At 41.1% G+C, this 17,576-nt stretch overlaps 1 protein-coding gene across 2 annotated transcripts in view; it reads left to right on the forward strand.

Moving 5' to 3' along the window:
• The window catches only part of DSCAM (DS cell adhesion molecule), a 439,089-nt gene that overhangs the window by 383,703 nt on the left and 37,810 nt on the right, over positions 1-17,576 (forward strand). The window contains exons 22-27 of one of the 2 annotated variants that reach the window (XM_032101087.1): positions 3,485-3,602; positions 4,418-4,581; positions 7,429-7,527; positions 8,105-8,293; positions 9,030-9,320; positions 14,272-14,448. In XM_032101087.1, coding sequence (XP_031956978.1) covers positions 3,485-3,602; positions 4,418-4,581; positions 7,429-7,527; positions 8,105-8,293; positions 9,030-9,320; positions 14,272-14,448 — 1,038 coding nt within the window. Of the gene's footprint in view, positions 1-3,484; positions 3,603-4,413; positions 4,582-7,428; positions 7,528-8,104; positions 8,294-9,029; positions 9,321-14,271; positions 14,449-17,576 lie in introns of those variants that run through there. The other variant, XM_032101088.1, reaches the window with a different exon arrangement.

The following is a 17,576-nucleotide window of genomic DNA, read 5'->3' on the forward strand; positions in this document are numbered from 1 at the left end:
CACACTGGTTTGTTTCTTTGATGGTTCATCAGACTGGAATACAGGGGGTATTAGAAACAGAGAATCATGGAACGGTTTGGGTTGGAAGGGACCTTAAAACTCATCCAGTTCCACCCTTGCCATGGGCAGGGACACCTTCCACTATCCCAGGCTGCTCCAAGCCCCATCTGACCTGTCCTTGGACACTGCCAGGGATCCAGGGGCAGCCACAGCTTCTCTGGGCAATCTGTGCCAGGGCCTCATCACCCTCTTCTGTGAGAAAGCAAATGAAAGAATCTCCTGACCCAGGGTATTCACTGTTGGATCTTTTATTTGTTTTAAGGTGAATGGCAGTGAACTGTCATAGCTCTTGTTCAGCTTCCCTCTACAGTTCACCTTTAAAACACAGTTGTGTCCTCTAGGAGGAAGAAAAACCACGTGTTTTTACAGCCTCTTGCAAAGAATTTCTGCCCATTTCTATTTCTGTGACAGTAAATGTAGGTTAGAGGATTTGTAATTTAAACAAACAAACATGCAGAAAATTGCATTAGCATAAGAGGGTGCACTGTTCTGTGAAGGAACCTCTTTATCTTCAATTAATAACTGGGTAATTTGTAAAAAAAATAGGAACAGACAGAACCCTAATCCAGTGCCATGCCATCAAATGTAAGGCTAGAGGGAAGTGAGTAGCCATGTGGGTAGCTTTGATAACAAAGAAGTAAACCCATGCTTATAACCCATGTGGTTCCAGAAACTCCCTTGGCTCAAAAAGAAGAGGTCTGTGAGATTCCAGGCTTTTTTACCTCATGAATGCCTGTTAGATTTTCAAACCCATTGCTCTGAGGTGGATTTCACTTGACATTTATTTTGTTTCTAGTTTTGTTTGTGCACCTTTTAGCAGTCTCAGGACATCATTAGAAGTTCAGCTATAAAGAAAATCGGGCTTGAAAAATTTCCTGTTGTTTTACCATTTCTTTTAAAAGCACTCAGTACTTGGAAGGAATAAGAAAATCCATAGAAAGCTGTGGACAGTTACCTTGTGCTTTTCTGATAATTTTCTGAGTTATGTTCTATCATCTTACCACTGTCTAAGGCTCCTGTGAGGTTTATGTTGCTTCCACACATCTTGGTAAAATGAGGGATACAGGATATTGAAAACCAGCAGCTACAACATAAATGTTGCGCTTTCAACATCTGATGTCCAGCTTATGGCTTCTTAAGGGAGAATTCATGTTGAAATAACTATTAAAAACAAAGGGATAACACAGAAAGTTTGCTAACAGTGCTGCCACACCACGCTGAAGGCTTCAGCAGGATTCCTGTCTTCCACGTCCTTTCTCCTACAGGAACTGGCAACAGTTGGAAGTACCTGGGTATTTCAGGAAACATTGAAAATGTGGGAAGTCCAGGCAGAAAATTATTTATATTTAATTTTAAATGCATTTTCAGACTTCATGTTGCAGAGGCAATTTTTGCACGGGACAGGAATTTGAGCAGACCAGATGCTTACAGGTGTGTTTTGTAGATAGAGCTGACAGCACCTCCTGCTGCTTTTCAAAGATGGCATGAGAGCCATGAAGCACCTCCTGCAGCAAAAACCTGGCACCACTGAAGACAAATGTGATTTCTAGCACCAACTTCAGCAGAGTCAGCTTTTCTCTCTGTGTCTCAGGGTGCACTGAACGTTTTTCTGTTTGAGTTACTTTGGTTAATTAGCCCGTGGTGTGGTGGGTTGACCCAGGCTGGATGCCAGACACCCACCAGAGCCTCTCTATCACTCCCCTCTGCAGCTGGACAGCCGAGGGAAAATATAACAAAGGTTCATGGGTTGAGATGAGAACAGAGAGAGATCACTCACCAAATGCCATCCCAAGCAAAACAGACTCAAATTAGAGATATTAATTGCATTTATTACCAACAAAATCAGAGCATGATAATGAGAAGAAAAATAAATCTTAAAAATACCTTCCCCACACCCCTCCCTCCTTCTCAGCTAGACCTCCTCCTCCCCAGCAACACAGGAAGATGGGAAGCGGGGTTGCAATCAGTTCATCACATCTGCTGGACATGGGGGAAGCTTCTGGCAACCTGTAACCTCCCCACTACCAAAACCTGGCCATGCAAACCCAACACAGATGGCTTGTGGCAGTGCAGCCCTGTGTAAATCTTTTCTAGCATTAGGAGTGCCCAGGTGGAAAACCAGCCTGATCCATGAGAGCTTCTGGCTGCTCAGTGTCTTTGCATCACTCTGGTGTCTGACCTCCCCAGGGCAGCACAAACCCTGGCTCTCTCCTGACAGGGTTAAACCTCAGAGCTCTGGAAGGATGGAGCCAGGGATCTCCAGCTGCTGTTTAGCCAGGACAGGACATGTTGATGCTTGGCTGTTAGGAAAGTAATGCTGTCCCATTACCCAACCTTCACTTTGTCTGTTGCATAAATCTTTAAACAGCTACTTGTGTTTTAGTTAAAATTTTGACCAGAGGAAAAAAATCTCTTTAGAAGCTTGGGCTTCAACAGTGCTTGAAGATAACATAGGCAACACAGTCCAAACTGATTGTATAATCTGTGAAATCTTTTCTTTTTGTGAATATCTCAAGTCCCATTGCAGCCTACTCAAGTAATTTTGCTTAATTTTTCAAGGCCTGTTCTTTTATGCATGATTCTTTTTTTGAGATTAACTGTCCCAGTTATATTTGATGCTGGGTCTCATTTTCATGTTTTCCTAATTGGTGCAAAATGGATTATTAAGTACAAATTCCGATCAGTGTGCACGACTAAAGTAGATCAGGACTAAGAAGACAGTATTTTTTCTATCTGTATTCAGTATGTGCCTTTAAAATGTATATTTGGAGGCCAACAGCAAGTCTATTTCTATCAAGGGTCATTCTTGAGGAATAACAAATGAAGTTCTAACACAACCTATAAATGGAAAGTACAGGAGTGATATTTTTTGTCATGTATTTAGGTGACCTGAGAGCTGATACAAACTGATTTTAGTTTGTTCACGTTTGTGGACTTCAGATAGACACTGCAATGTACTAATAGATACATACATGAAGGTTTATTTTGCTTAATACCAAAATTATTGTAGAAGAGATGTAGCAATAATTTAGCTGTTATAAGACACCCATCTACTGTGGACACCTCTTGCTGGAATTTTGGAGAAAAGCATCCCTTGGACACAATTTTCATCCCCAATTTCTGCTACAAAATATATAAAATTGAGTAAAGATGATAAATAACTGGGTTTTCTCTTTTTCTCTACAAAGAATTTTCCAATCCCATACCTCATGTCTCTTTTAGTTACTTGTCATCCAGGTACTGAAACTGATAGTTGTGCTTGAATAAATAGCTAATACTGTGAGTTAAAAGGAATTACTATCCTAAAACCACAGTTTTTGGATTGGGTTGCTTTTCCCCCTTTAATTGTGGGTGTCTCTATTTCCCTTCCAGGGCTGTATGAACAGACACCTCACTTCAGTCTCTCTTGCTCTCTCCCACCCAGCTCCTGCCAGGATTCTGACGTTCAGCGGGACGGTGACAACCCCCTGGATGAAGGACATTGTCCTCCCTTGCAAAGCCGTGGGGGACCCAGCTCCAACAGTCAAATGGATGAAGGATAGGTAACCAGCAACTAAATGTATAGCTCAGATAAAGCCCATTTGCTTAAAATCCTGAGGGTTGTGGAGAGGGTGATCCTGGGTCACTGACAGGAAGGAGAAGGACTATTCATGGTTATTTGCACATGGTCACAGTAGATGAGGAGTTTAGAAATTCCTTCAACTAATTGGCTGGGGTGATTACAAGGCATCAAAGGGAGAAAAAATAATGAAGAAGAGGTAAAGGTAAACATTCAAAATGCAAAACTTAGAGGAGTCTTTTTTGTTTTATCCTGAGGCCGACAGAAAGGTTTTATTCTGAGAGAGCAAAGTGCCTGATACAGTGATTTGTGCTGAGGTGGGCAGTAAATGCCTTGCACATATTTAATTTTCCATTATTCTGTTTTAGTTTCACAGTCTGACAGAGCCACTTGGAAACCCACATGGACAATAATTTTCATCCAAGCACTGTGTAAGCAGGGAAACTACAGTGCTATGGAACCATCTTGTGAATTGATATAAATACCTATGATTTTACAGGAATGAACTTCATAGCCAGGAACTGCCTATACCCTTATTTCAGCATTTTTTTGAAATAACAAGTTAAGGAAGGAGTGAATTTCTGTTTTCACTCATGCTGGGCCCAGGAAAAGTGCATTTTTAAGCAAATAATAGGTGTTTCCCAACAGAAAATGCTCCTTTGCTGCCTTATTATAGGGACGCACCTCACCCCGCACCTTTCCCTCTCTTTCCATTCTTAGTTGCTTAAAAAAAATCCACTTCTGAGTAATTTTGATTGTAACTTCTTTAATGTATGCACTTTGTTTCCTGTGAGGTAGTAACGGGACACCCAGTCTAGTGATGATTGATGGGCGAAGGAGCATCTTCAGCAACGGCAGCTTTGTCATCAGGACTGTGAAAGCAGAAGACTCTGGGTACTATAGCTGTGTGGCCAGCAACAACTGGGGATCAGATGAAATAATTTTGAATTTGCAGGTACAAGGTAAGGCTGTTGGATCTACCTTGGAATTGTTACCAAAGCTTTAAAGTGCTACTGGTAATGCAGAGATGTGTCTGAAATGCAAATTTATGTGTATTAATGCAAATCTAATCCTTCCAAATTAATAAATAAGTCATTCTGACTCAGATGTGGGCATTTTGTGATCTAGGAAATGGTGCTTTTGGTGAAACAATTCACACACTCTCAGTTAAGTCTCTATGTGAGTTTTTATAAGATTGACAACCATGTGTTTACGTTTGGTTATCTTCTAGCTCTTCACAGAGAAAGTATCAGCTTCTGCCTTCTCCTTACAAATATCACATGTATCATTTCAATATTACAAAATTCAGAAAGACCTGAAGCCCTTTAATTTAGCTCCAGAAAAGCTATCAGCAGAAATTTGCCTCCGTACTGAGACCTTGCACAAAAACTTCATTATGTAGGCGCAGAAATTTATTATGAGGTGAATATGAGGAAGCATTGGAAATGAAACCTCAGTACCCCTTCAGCTAATGCATTTCTCCAGCTACATTTTATATTTTATATTCATGTTGAAAAGCACAAAGTGCATCCAGGATGGTGTTGATATGTACAAAAGCAGGGACAATATAAGAATATAAAGTAAGAGTAATGTGAAGCCTGTGTATTCACATACCAAGAATTCACTGTGCAGAATTCTTTGCTCACTTGCACTAAAGCAGATCCTACAAATGCTTCAACTGACTGCAAATTTTTGTACCAGAGTGGTACTGGATGTGGCATCTACACTTCCAGTACAAACATATGAGAGCACAGCGAGAGGTTGTTTCCAGTGCAGTCCCCTTCTCCCTGCATAAACCTTTCCACTAAGCCTTGGAACAATCATGGCAGATATTGGCATATATCGGCTTACCTACAACCCAACAGAAACTAAAGGTGCTCTGCAGCAATGTCTGAAGCATGACCACAACAGGAAGTAGGGAGAGAAGACACCAGCAAATGGAAACCTTATGTTTATATTTCACTAAGTACTTTTGTAATTGCATATCTTCGCTGTTATTGAACTGCAGCAACTAAAAGCAAATCAATATTACTTCCCTGAGGGACAGACAAAGAGTGGCTTTTAATATGTGGGACCACCATTTTTTGTAGATAGGGTGAAGCTGTGATGAAAGCTTTTACGATAAATCTTTCCCAACACAGTGTGTGCAGTCTCTCTCCATGGAATTAGCCAAGTCCCTCAGAATAACAGAACAAATCCATCTCACACAGAGAATTTTCCTTTAGAGTATAAACTGTCTCTTTTGTTTTCTTCAGCACTCTTTGGCCCTGTGAGGGCAGAAAAATCAACTTCTCTTTGAACTAATCCATAGCTGCAAACCAGCAGACTCTGCCTTATATCAGCACACATTATTCTGCAATCTGATGACTTGAACATGAACTGCAGTGGGGAGCTTTTCCTGGAGTTTCACTCTGCAGGAAGAGCTGGCCCTTAAACATAAACAAAGCAAGCAATGTCCTCTGACAGCAGAGTGCTGGACACAGCAGAGCATTTGGGACTTCTGTCCTGTCTGGCTCATGGGCTGGTCTTTGTTGAGCAGTGAGTGTCAGGACAAGGGCAGCTCCTGCCAGCACCAGTCACTGACACCACCACCCTCTTCTCTCCCATGCCAGAGGAGCTGTGGCCATCCTGTTGTCTCTCCTCCCCAGCTTTCCATCCTATCTTTGCCACTGTTTCTCGATCCTTCCCCAGCACGGACTGTCCATACCTCACTGCTTGTTCTTGAGGCAGCAAAGCTCAGTTTTGTCTATGTTTATGACAGTTCCCAGTCCATTTCCAGTCCCAGTTCCCTGTGTCAATTCCCAGTCCCAGTTTGCCCTACCCCATGCAATTTGTTGGGATGTGGCATGGCTCCTTCTCTGCCCTTTCATGCTGGAAGAAATTCCTCCAGGGAGGGTGGTGAGGCTCTGGCACAGGTTGCCCAGAGAAGCTGTGGCTGCCCCATCCCTGGAAGTGTCCAAGGCCAGGCTGGATGGGACTCAGAGCAATCTGGTCTAGTGGAAGGTGTCCCTGCCCAGGACAGTGGATTGGAACAAGACGATCTTTAAGGTCTTTTCCAACTCAAACCATTCTATGGTTTTCTTCCAAAGAAAACCAGGAACTGTGAAGTGGATGAGAGTTGAAACCTCTGTTTTATTCCTGCACTCAGTCAGCAGCTGGTCCCTGGAACCTTGTTTTTTTACCCCACAGATTAGACACAACCATAATGTTTATGGGGAGCAGCAGAGCTGAAGTGTTTCCAGTCTTTGCTGACAGAGTTGGGAATTCCTTATACCAAAAGCCTCAGTGGTCTGGAAGAGGTCATGGATGTGCCTCCAGTCACAGATCTACCTGTGCTACCTAATTAACACTCAGAGTTGCACTGGAAGAAGCTCTTGATATGCACATTTTTCATTTTTACCATAATAGGCTGCAAACACAGGAATGAGTGCAGCATCATTTGCAACCACACATCTGCTTCCTGCCACTAAAATTTCATCTTCTTCCTAAAACAGATATCAAAAACAATGAAAATTAATGGCTGGGTAGCTCATGTGCCATTGAGGTCTATCAGGACAGACACAAAAAAATTCAGAGAAAAGCAAAGGTTAAGAATTGAAAGACAAAATTGTGCATAAAATTAAATAAAAAAGTGTGAGCTTGTCTGTTCTTGTCTTAAGCAAGGATGTCAGCTAAACAGACACTTTGACAGAAATAATTTGCATTTTTTGCAACTCAAAACAGCTATTTGATAAATGCCTGTTAGAAGTGATTAAGATCGTGTCAAACCATTTGATTGCATTTTCTATTTTTAACTATTTCCCATCTAGTTCCACCAGACCAGCCAAGACTCACTGTATCCAAAACTACATCTTCCTCTATCACTCTTTCCTGGATACCTGGAGACAATGGTGGCAGTTCTATCCGAGGTAATGTAATTCAGGTTAATTGCTACTTCCTAGTAAATTATCATATGTTGATAGAATTAGTATACAATTATGAATGGCTCCAAAAAAAAAAAAAAAAAGAAAACAACCCAATCTGTATTGCTGTCAACCCTTAATGTGCACTATCATGGTGATAACAGCTTTCAGTGAATTGCAGTTTGTCTTTGTGGTGGTTTATTCATACATTTAATCACTTTCTCCCAGCATAGCCTCAGCTGTTATGACAGTTGCTCTATCTGATTTTCCAGAAGTGTAATCTCTAACCACTCATTTTGGAGGGTCCAGGTTCATCATCTGGTTGTTGCTGATTGAAGGGTCCTTAGAAATATCCATCCTTTTCTTTTCCCCTTGAAGCGATCATAAAAAATTGTATTTAAGCTGTTGTCAGAGTAGGCAAAATGCATTGCCGGGTATATTTTAGTCAGGGGAGAGCTGTATATTTCCCTGCATGTGGGATTTTTTTTCAGTTTTATTAGGTCTTTAAAATGCCTCCTTGGATTACCTGAAGGGTTTGTGCTTTGTGCCTGGCTTACCGTTGCCATCCGCGCTTTCCCTCCAGGTTATATTTTGCAGTACTCAGAGGACAACAGTGAGCAGTGGGGCAGTTTCCCCATCAGCCCCAGTGAGAGGTCCTACAGGCTGGAAACACTGAAATGTGGCACCTGGTACAAGTTCACTCTGACTGCTCAGAACGGGGTGGGGCCAGGACGCATCAGCGAGATCATCGAGGCCAAGACGCTCGGCAAAGGTATGTTGGTTCCATCCCCTTCACCCTCCTAAAGCTCCTGCATTCTGCTGTAGGTCTTGGTTTGATGAGAAAACAGGCTTGGATATTTTAATATTACTGGCTTTGGAAACATTTCCAGCTCTGTCCATGCTGTGACAAAAAAGGCTGTCGCTGTGAGACATGAAGCCCACACGAGCTGATGTGCTGTCCTTATTTCTCTAATAATTTTTTTCTAAGATGGGTTGGGTGTCTCCACTATCACAGACTATAGCAATTCCAACTACTTCATTGCCATGAGGAAATTGTCTCTTCTCTTCTTGTAAAAATTCAGGGGTTTATTTGTCTGGATGTTCAATGAAGACAAGGAATAGATTTATGTAGAACAGAAATGGAGCCAGTGTCTTATTTCTGCTCCAAGGCAGCATTGCAGGAGCTGTGCAAGCAGCATCCTCTGAACAGGAGAAGTGTGAAAAATAAAGGAAAAGTCTGCGCAAAGTTCTGCAAGGCAAAACAAAAAACATTTTTTGAGTGGATGTACGGATTTTTTGTTCCTCATATTGATTTGAAAATCTGGGTTTGTGACTCTGGCACAAAGCGGGAAAAAACATTCAAGAAGGAGGAGGGGGAGAAGTTGAATATATAGATACTGAGTTAAAACTAAAGATTGCCCTAAAAATTATTCTCTTAATTTTATATTTTGGGAGCCTTTTACCTGCAATATTTAAGCATTTTATCTGGAATATCCCATTCCCTCTAGAGCCACAGTTTTCCAAGGAGCAGGAGCTCTTTGCCAGCATCAACACCACGCGAGTGAGGCTGAACCTGATCGGCTGGAACGATGGTGGCTGCCCCATCACCTCCTTCACTCTGGAGTACCGGCCCTTTGGGACCACAGTCTGGACAACGGCCCAGAGGACATCCCTGTCCAAGTCCTACATCCTGTATGACCTCCAGGAGGCCACCTGGTACGAGCTGCAAATGAGAGTGTGCAACAGTGCTGGCTGTGCAGAGAAACAAGCCAAATTCGCCACGCTCAATTATGATGGCAGTAAGTATTTCCTTTAATTTACACCTCAGATACTCACTCATTGAGTCTCTTATGTGATTTTTTTTCTTTTTGCTCACCTTCCATTTTTCCCCCTCGTAAACCCCATTTTGAATCTGCCAACCATGCTGTCAGAGAGGTAAAAGTCTCAAAGTTGTAAAATAGCTCCTGACAATAGGCTGCCAGGCAGAAAAGAGGAATTGTTTATTTGTCCTCACATCGGAAAAACTCCAGCACCAAAGTCAATCAGCCATAAGACACATAACCACAGCACATTAAGAGTCATTAGTTCCAGTGGTTACAGGGGCCTTTCCTAGTGTTTCATGCACCTTTTCCATGAAATTTTTGTCTCCCATGGAATTGGTTCCTGCAGCCATTCACGGCGATGTCTGGCCTCATTGCCATTCCCTATAACACAGCCCAAAACCCATTATGGGACACATCAGAGCAGCCAAGCAGGTTGTCCTCTGGGAAAGCCTCTGGATAACATCCTCCAAGGGCAGAGCAATGGCAGTGCAATTGTCCCTGCTTGCAGACAGGGGACAGTGAAACTAATGGCCATGACAGATGGCTCTGTTGTGCCCAGCAGCAGGGCATGGACGATGAGGGAGTTGTTACATCCCACCCTTCTGCCAGGGGTTACTGCCCACCCTGCAGAACCCAGGGCACAAGGGCAAGAGCAAATGTGCCAGTTTGTCACTCACCCCAGCTCAGGTCCTGCCAGGCTGATTGGAAGGGATGGTGGCACATGTGCGGTCCTGGTGGCTCCGTAGTGGGAAACGGCTGCGTTCCTGGCAAAAAGGCAGCACAGATGGCTCCAGATGGCAGCCTCTTGAATTGCTCTAGTGCGAATTGCCAGAGCTCTTCTGGAGACATCCATGTAAAATCTTGCTGTGTTGCCAGGGATGTTGTGCTGTATTGTGCAACCACTTGGCAACATCTGTACTGTTAAATTAAACTACAGCCCTGGTGAGCAAGTTCAGTCAAGAGCTAATGGTTGTGACAGCACCAAATTGGTAATTGTTCATAACTCTGTGTTGGTAACACGCCTCCACATGAACATCACCACTCATGTACAGCTCAGGGCAGAGCAGGGTCCATTCCCAGGCAGAAATGTGGGATATGACTTAAGCAGGGTTTAAACCTCAGCACCTGACACATCCTCTACTGCTATGCCAACCTTTGTGCTGGGTACTCAGCAGTTCTTGCAGATAATTAATCACGTGTGCCCTCATCATTTGGAAAAATATCATTTTTGGTAACCTGCCACACAGTCCTCGTGTTATTTCTGACAGTCTGGAAAATTAGGAAAAAGATCTTTCCTCAGCACTGCAGAGGCCCACAGGAAACCAGGATCTAAGCAGTTACTACACAAATGCTCCAGGTCTTTCCAGGCAGATGAGGGACTTGTTCTACTGAGAAGTGTAGCTGTTGTCAATAATAACTCTTTCAAGTATTAGGAGTTAATTTCTTGTCATTTTACTTAACCAAACCTGTTTTGGTTTTGTTTTCCAGTATCTCTGTACAAGCAGCACCCAACTTTCAGTTGTTCAGTTGTCATTACATTAAGACTGATGGGGGCAAACAGTCTTAAGCCATACCTTTAAATGAGATTATATCAAAGTGTAGATCCAGAGCCTTAAATTTCCACTGGTAACACTGAAATCTAAACTATTCTTACAGTGATCTGATTGGAAATGTTGTCAGGCTCTGCTCCATGATTGGGTGATGATACTTACCCTGGTTGCACACATTGTGACCTGCACACCCTTTGATTTTTGTATTTTGCTGTATGGCATCTTTGAAAGGGAGAAAATGAAACAGTAAAAAATATTTGCAGCATTACATTTCCTGGGCCACTGCTTCTGGTCAGCTAGAAAAATTCCCATTTGTGATATTGCTGGTTTTGTTTGTGAAGCGTGCTTTGCCAGGACTGTATTGTGCCTTTGAGAGGCAGAGCGAGCTCAAATACTGACCCCGAGCTTATGAGAGGAGAACATGGATGGAAAAGCAAATTTCAGTTTTCAGATTTTCTAGATTTGTTAGGTTTGGCTCCGAACTGAAATTATAAACTGATGATGATGATGATAATTTTCGTTATTATCATTCATATCAGTATTTGATGCAGGAATTTTTGCTTCCACAGACAGGGAATAGTTTGTTTGCAGAAAACACGGCAGTGGAAACTTCTTGGCCAGGTCCCCTTTTCAGTGCCGTGCGTCTACCTTTGATTCACCCTGTGATGTGAGATGAGATGAGATTAGCCCCTTCCAGCTTCCAGGAGTCACAGCTGCCCTTCGGATAAAGCAGATACAAGGGTAGCACTTTGACGATTAGATAATACCGAGTATGAAAGTTGTGGGATGCCGAATGCTAAGAACAAGCTTAGAAGCTTTAGCAGCCTTAAGATAAAGCCTTTGTAAAGTTTGCAGAAATCCCGGAGTTGCATGGGTTTGGGTCACTTTGGGCTGCAGCAGCCAATTGCTGTGTGTGGGAAAGCTCCTGAGGAATATCATGGCTAAGCATCCTTCCCCTCAAATCTCTCCGTGCTGAATTAGGTCAGAAGGTTAATGACCAACCTACGTGCAGCTTTTTGCTCCCTATTCGTGGGCATTTCAGTAACGATTTCCAGCTTACAGGTTTGCTGACCTCCCTGCCCCTTGTTTTTCAGAAGCACGCAATCCATAAGGAGATATTTTTAGCCCTGTGCAGCTGCAGTTGTGGAGCGCTGCAAAGGAGCTTGCCGGCTCAACTACTCAGTAGCCCTGGCATTAATTCAGATCAGCTCTAAACTCTGCTAATTGATTCTGACCCACTCAGGCGCTCCCTGCCGTGAAGGACACAGGAGAACACTCCTGAATTCACAGGGTGCAGTGGGAGATGCTGCAACAAAGGGGAAAAGGGGGTCAGAGACATTCAAATTACAACTTCTGCGAGGCACCAATCAGGCTAACAAAGGGTGATGGTGAACCGACCTGGAAAACCAAACAAACCCTCCCCGTTTGTCTGGCTCTTAGTCCTGAAAAAACCTTTGACTATTCCACTCCCAGCCAGCACCTAGAATGACAACAAATGTTGAAACGGTGTTTTCTCAATAGATAGTAGGATTAATTTTTGGCAATTTCTAATGCAATTGCTGAAAAGCAACGAATGGATGATGTGAAAACGTGCAGTACAATTTTTTAATTGAGCTCTAACTGCCTGTATATAATGTCATGAGGTTTAGATTTGCCTAGGAAGAGGTATGGATAGTGATAATCACATATCTAATCACGTATCTTCAGGTTTAAGTGAAATAAAGGCCACTCATCATTTGATTTTCATCAAAGTATTAAGGAAAGCAAGACATAGTTGTAGGCACTCTTTAACCTGATGGTCTCTGTGACTAATTCAGAGAAAATTTTGGCCCTTTAGTATCCAGAAGGGTTTAGGAGGATTTAGGGACAGTTATTCGTATTACCTTCAGGAGCTTGAAGTTCTTTCCATTTCTTCATCTAATAATTTTATTTGCCTTTAAACTAGTGCAAAGTTTGTGTCTCAGGGCAAGAAGAAAATATCCTGCTGTGTGTTCAAGAAATGGAAAATTAGAAAAAAAAAAGGAGAAAATTATGGGGAAGAACTGCAGTGGAACATTAGAAAAATATTCCAAATGCAATTGTAAGAAAACAAATTTTCCAAAGTGCCTAATATCGGTTTGGATGGTTGTAGCTTTTCCTTTAATCTTTGTCCCTTTAGGGAGCTGCTCTTCTCTTTATATGCAGCTGAAACAGTTCTGAAAAAAACAGGACTTAGGATTCTACATTTTCACTGTGGTTATGGCACTCACACTGTACTGCACCAGACCTCAGTTTTTTATTCTGATACTGTATGGCACATAATGAGATACATCACTTAATGCAGCAATTAAAATGTAAAAAAGGATGTACCTGTTTTTCTCTCTCACCCTCCTTTCCTTTTAGCAAGTAAGTAGCCACTTTTATGTTTCAGTAGCTGGTTAAAATTTAATAGCTTCCATCCAAAGTCATCACAGTTCACAATACTTATGTGTTTCTACACATTTCAAGCAAATCTGCATTTTCTAGCCTCATTTGTGGTTGCATTCAGCAGTTTGATAGTAATCAGGAAATGCGTGAGAAGTCTTCCATGACTAAACAGCCTTCCACAGAAGGTGCAGCATTCTTCTCACGTCCCTTAGAGGTAAAGAAGAAAAGAATTGAAAAGTTCAAGTATTATATATCACCAGGAAGCCAGGTATATTCAAAATGCAAATATGTCCCAGAATGAAAAAGTGAGCTGCCTGCCAGTAGTTGGTAGATTCATTTCCCTCATTTCCCTCTCAAAATTTGATTGTTTCTATCCAGCATTACTCTCTTGTTTTACTGATGAGTATAATGTCAGACAGTCTTTAGCAGATTAGTATCAGGTTGGCTGTCTGAATTTCAGATCACTATCACTGCTGCACCCTTAGAATTGATAGCAGAATGTTTCTGTGCAGAGGATTATTCTGATGTATGTGGCACAAAATGAGCTTTGTCAAATGCATTCCTTGCACAGGAAAGCCCTGCAAAAATGTCACAGCAGTGCTATTTCCCCATAATAAGGAATAATAAACACAGGGAGGAATTCTGAGGTCTCTTACAGCTTTTTAATAATTTAATAGGGCTCAAAATTAATCATAGTATTTAACTGTGTAACAGACATGGTTTTCCTCAATCAATGAATGCAACTCTTCTGGATTTCTGATAACCTCTGAGTCTCTGCAGTCAGTCCCTCATTACTGTGAGCCTGGTTACGTGTTCATGGCCGTTAGAGACACAAATGTAGCATCCACCCCAAACAGAAAAATCCTTGGGAATGTTCTGCCTGCAGCTGAAGCGACAAGGTGCCTCATTCCCTGAGAACTCAATCTTTTGTCCTCGTTAATAGGCCTCTAATACCATGACCCTGTTTGCAGGTACAATCCCTCCTCTCATTAAGTCGGTTGTGCAAAGTGAGGAAGGCCTGGGAACCAACGAAGGGCTGAAGATGCTGGTGACCATCTCCTGTATCTTGGTTGGGGTCTTGGTGCTGTTTGTGATGCTGCTGATCGTGAGGAGGAGGAGGAGGGAGCAGAGGCTGAAGAGGCTGCGAGGTAGGATGATGTCTGTGGAACTTCTGTCTACCTGAACAAGAAAATAGGAGTGGGGCTGCATGTGACCAAACTGTTCAATCCCCAGTTGGGATCATTTCCTGCAATACAGAACAAAGTGTGTGTGTTTTCTACAGAAATTCCTTCTCTTTCACTTGGTCATAAGTTTCTAAAGAAAAATTATTAATATATCCATTATTATTTTGCGTGGGGGAAAGGAAAGTGCTTCTCATTGGTTTGCTTTCCTTTTTTTGTTGTTTGTTTGTTTCCCTCAAAAATCTAAAAGTGGATTTGGTTTGAAGGGTGAAATCAGATGTTCTGAAGAGGAGGGAATCTCAGTTTTCCAGCAGATGTTAACCATGATTTCCAAGTTATAAAATGAAAGTAGCCAGATGTTGGTAGGCTAGAAAACACAACCAGATATTCTCAGCTTTGTTACCACGTTTTTTCCCATGGTTTTTAAAATGGAACTTATACAACACTTCATTGTTCACTGACCTTTCATTGTCACTGATCCCTATTTTCCTCTAAACTTTATTCAAATTCAGTTGTTTGTTATGTGAATAAGATTTAGATCTGTGAATTCATTATTATTATATTTTTCATTATTGTTATATTCATTATATTATATCATTCATTATTATTATATTCATTTATCATTTTTCTAGTAAATACCCCTGGCTGAGCCACAGCCAAGTTTTTGACCCTCGCAGTCTGCCACTGTGGCCCTGTAGCTTTTGCAATGGCACACTACAGCAGAACCTTCCCTGAAGGTGTTTGGGAAAAAACCTTTCAAATCTAAACCTGAATTAATAGTGAAACAATTTACCATCTGCAAAAATAAGCCTATTTTTTTTCCAGGAGCCACCAAATTGTTTAGCTATTTGTATTTTAACCAAAATATGATCATGGTATTTATTAGAATCAGGGCCAAGCCTATGTTTTCCTCCTGACCTTCCTACTCATCTCTTTTTTGAGTCTAATTTTTTCCTTTGTAACAGTATTTTGGAGTTTCTAAAAAAAAAAAAAAAAAGACAGAGGGCATGGGCAAATTCATATATTAAAGAGGAAAACAAACCTTATGGTTCATGCACAGCCCTGGAAATCAGGACATCTGGATGCTTTAGCTTGTATAATCACTTTTTCTTCAAAACCTTGTAAGCCCTTTACCTCCCCAGTATTGTTGGTTTGGTTTTTTTTTTCATTAAAGAAGTGTGGCAAAGAAAAAGAAAGTGTTATCTTCTTGGAAATACTGTGGAATTCCATCCAGTAAAGAGCAGGACATCTCGAGCCCTTTGGCTCTAGAAAATGATGTCTGTGCACATTATTTTTTCATGGTTCATTTACAAGTAGTCATTGTCTTGAGTTACAGTCCCTAAAGGAGGGCTGATGATCACTGACCAGGATGGCTTTTGCATAACATAAAATTTCTCTGAACTATTTCCTCTCAAAAATGAGGAATTTAGAAAAATACCAGAGCTTCACTTAAATATAGGCAGTGGTAAAGATTTCATCAGTACTTTTGATAAAAATAATCAGTATTTAACCACCATTTTTGTAAAAGTTGTGTCTCACTTATCTGAATTTGTCAAGCTGCAGCTCGACACCCCATCTGGTCCTGTTTTACTTCTCTACAGTACAGAGGTTCTTTTTTGCATCATTTTCAGTCTCCGAGGATATTCTTTCCACATGGTGGTAACCAAGTCATTTCTTAATGTTTTAATTGGTAAATGAAACAGATTAATATATTTTAATTTTCCTCTGTAGTTTTCCCATCATTTACATCCTTAACATTTTCTCCACTGAGATCATTTGCCAGTTCTCTGATTGCTCTGCAGCAGCAAAACATTCCCTGCTGTACAGCCCTGGTTCGTGTTCTTGATATATGACCTTATGATCCAGATTATTTTCTTAGTGATCTGGCACTTTCTTTATATTTTAGCCACCAAATTCTTGTGTCATTTTCAAACTTTTATCAGATGTTATTTTATTTACTCCAGACCACTGATAAATGTTCCAGACAAAAAATACTGTATAATGATTCCCTGCTTAAAACTGGGGTCTGAATATGTTGAATTCCATGTAAAATGGCTGCTGTGGTAATTCTTGCATCATGCTACTTTCTGTTAAAATGCTTTGAGTTACCAAAGCTTTATTTTAGAAAAATATAAATGTGATCTTTTACTGTTATTTAATCATATCACAGTGAGAGTTTTTTTCAATGTCATTAATTCTCAGCAAATTTTAATCTCATTTAAAAAATCCACTTTGTTTGACATGGCTGCTTGACCACAAGTCTGTATTGATTGGCCTCAATTATCCTTTTAATTCATTTCATTAAGCTTCATTCAATTTTTTTAAATTATTTTTTGCATTGCCAAGATCAGATTGATAGGACTTCAGTAATTCAGAATTTTTTTGCACATTGTTTTTGAAGACTGATCCCATGTTAGACATTTTCTGCTCTTCTGGAAGTTACTTCGTGTTCTAAAAGTTTTCCTGACAATTATTTCTGTTCCAGAGAACTCCTCACTAAGTTCTCTAAAACAAATGTGTGCAAGTTTTTCTGATCTCCTAACTAAAACATAAATGGTTTGCTCTAGTAATTGTTGTAATTAACTTTCATATAATTTTTGAAAGTGAAATATCACATTTTCACTTGGTGGCCATGATCTGCTGGGGCTTCTTTGAGGCACAATATGCATTTTTCCTAAATCAGGATTCCCCTACCAACTTCCCTCTAGTCTACATCGGAAAGAATAATCTCCACTGTGGGACCTTCTAAAATAATTTGTGCAAGTTGCAGATGTAAATCTTGCTTTTGTGGCTGCAGATGTGGTTTCTGTGAACCTGCTTAACAAAGAGGAATGGGAATTGCAGGTTTATTTGCAGTGTGCTCTGCATGCAAATGTTTGTATCTTTGCTTATGGACAATGGGTTTGAGCTTCCATCTCTGTTGGCAAATGCAGCATAAGAACAGAAGTCTCCAGTTTTGATCTTTTTACCACTTGTCTGGATGTAGGGACAGTTAAACATTTTTCTTCCTCCTTTATAAAGATAGCAGTCTTCAGCAAACTCCTGATTTTTGCCCAGTTTAGTAGTTCCACCAGCCAGGTCACAAAAAAAGGTCA

Source organism: Corvus moneduloides, chromosome 2 (genome assembly GCF_009650955.1).
Source record: "Corvus moneduloides isolate bCorMon1 chromosome 2, bCorMon1.pri, whole genome shotgun sequence".
NCBI lineage: Eukaryota > Metazoa > Chordata > Aves > Passeriformes > Corvidae > Corvus > Corvus moneduloides.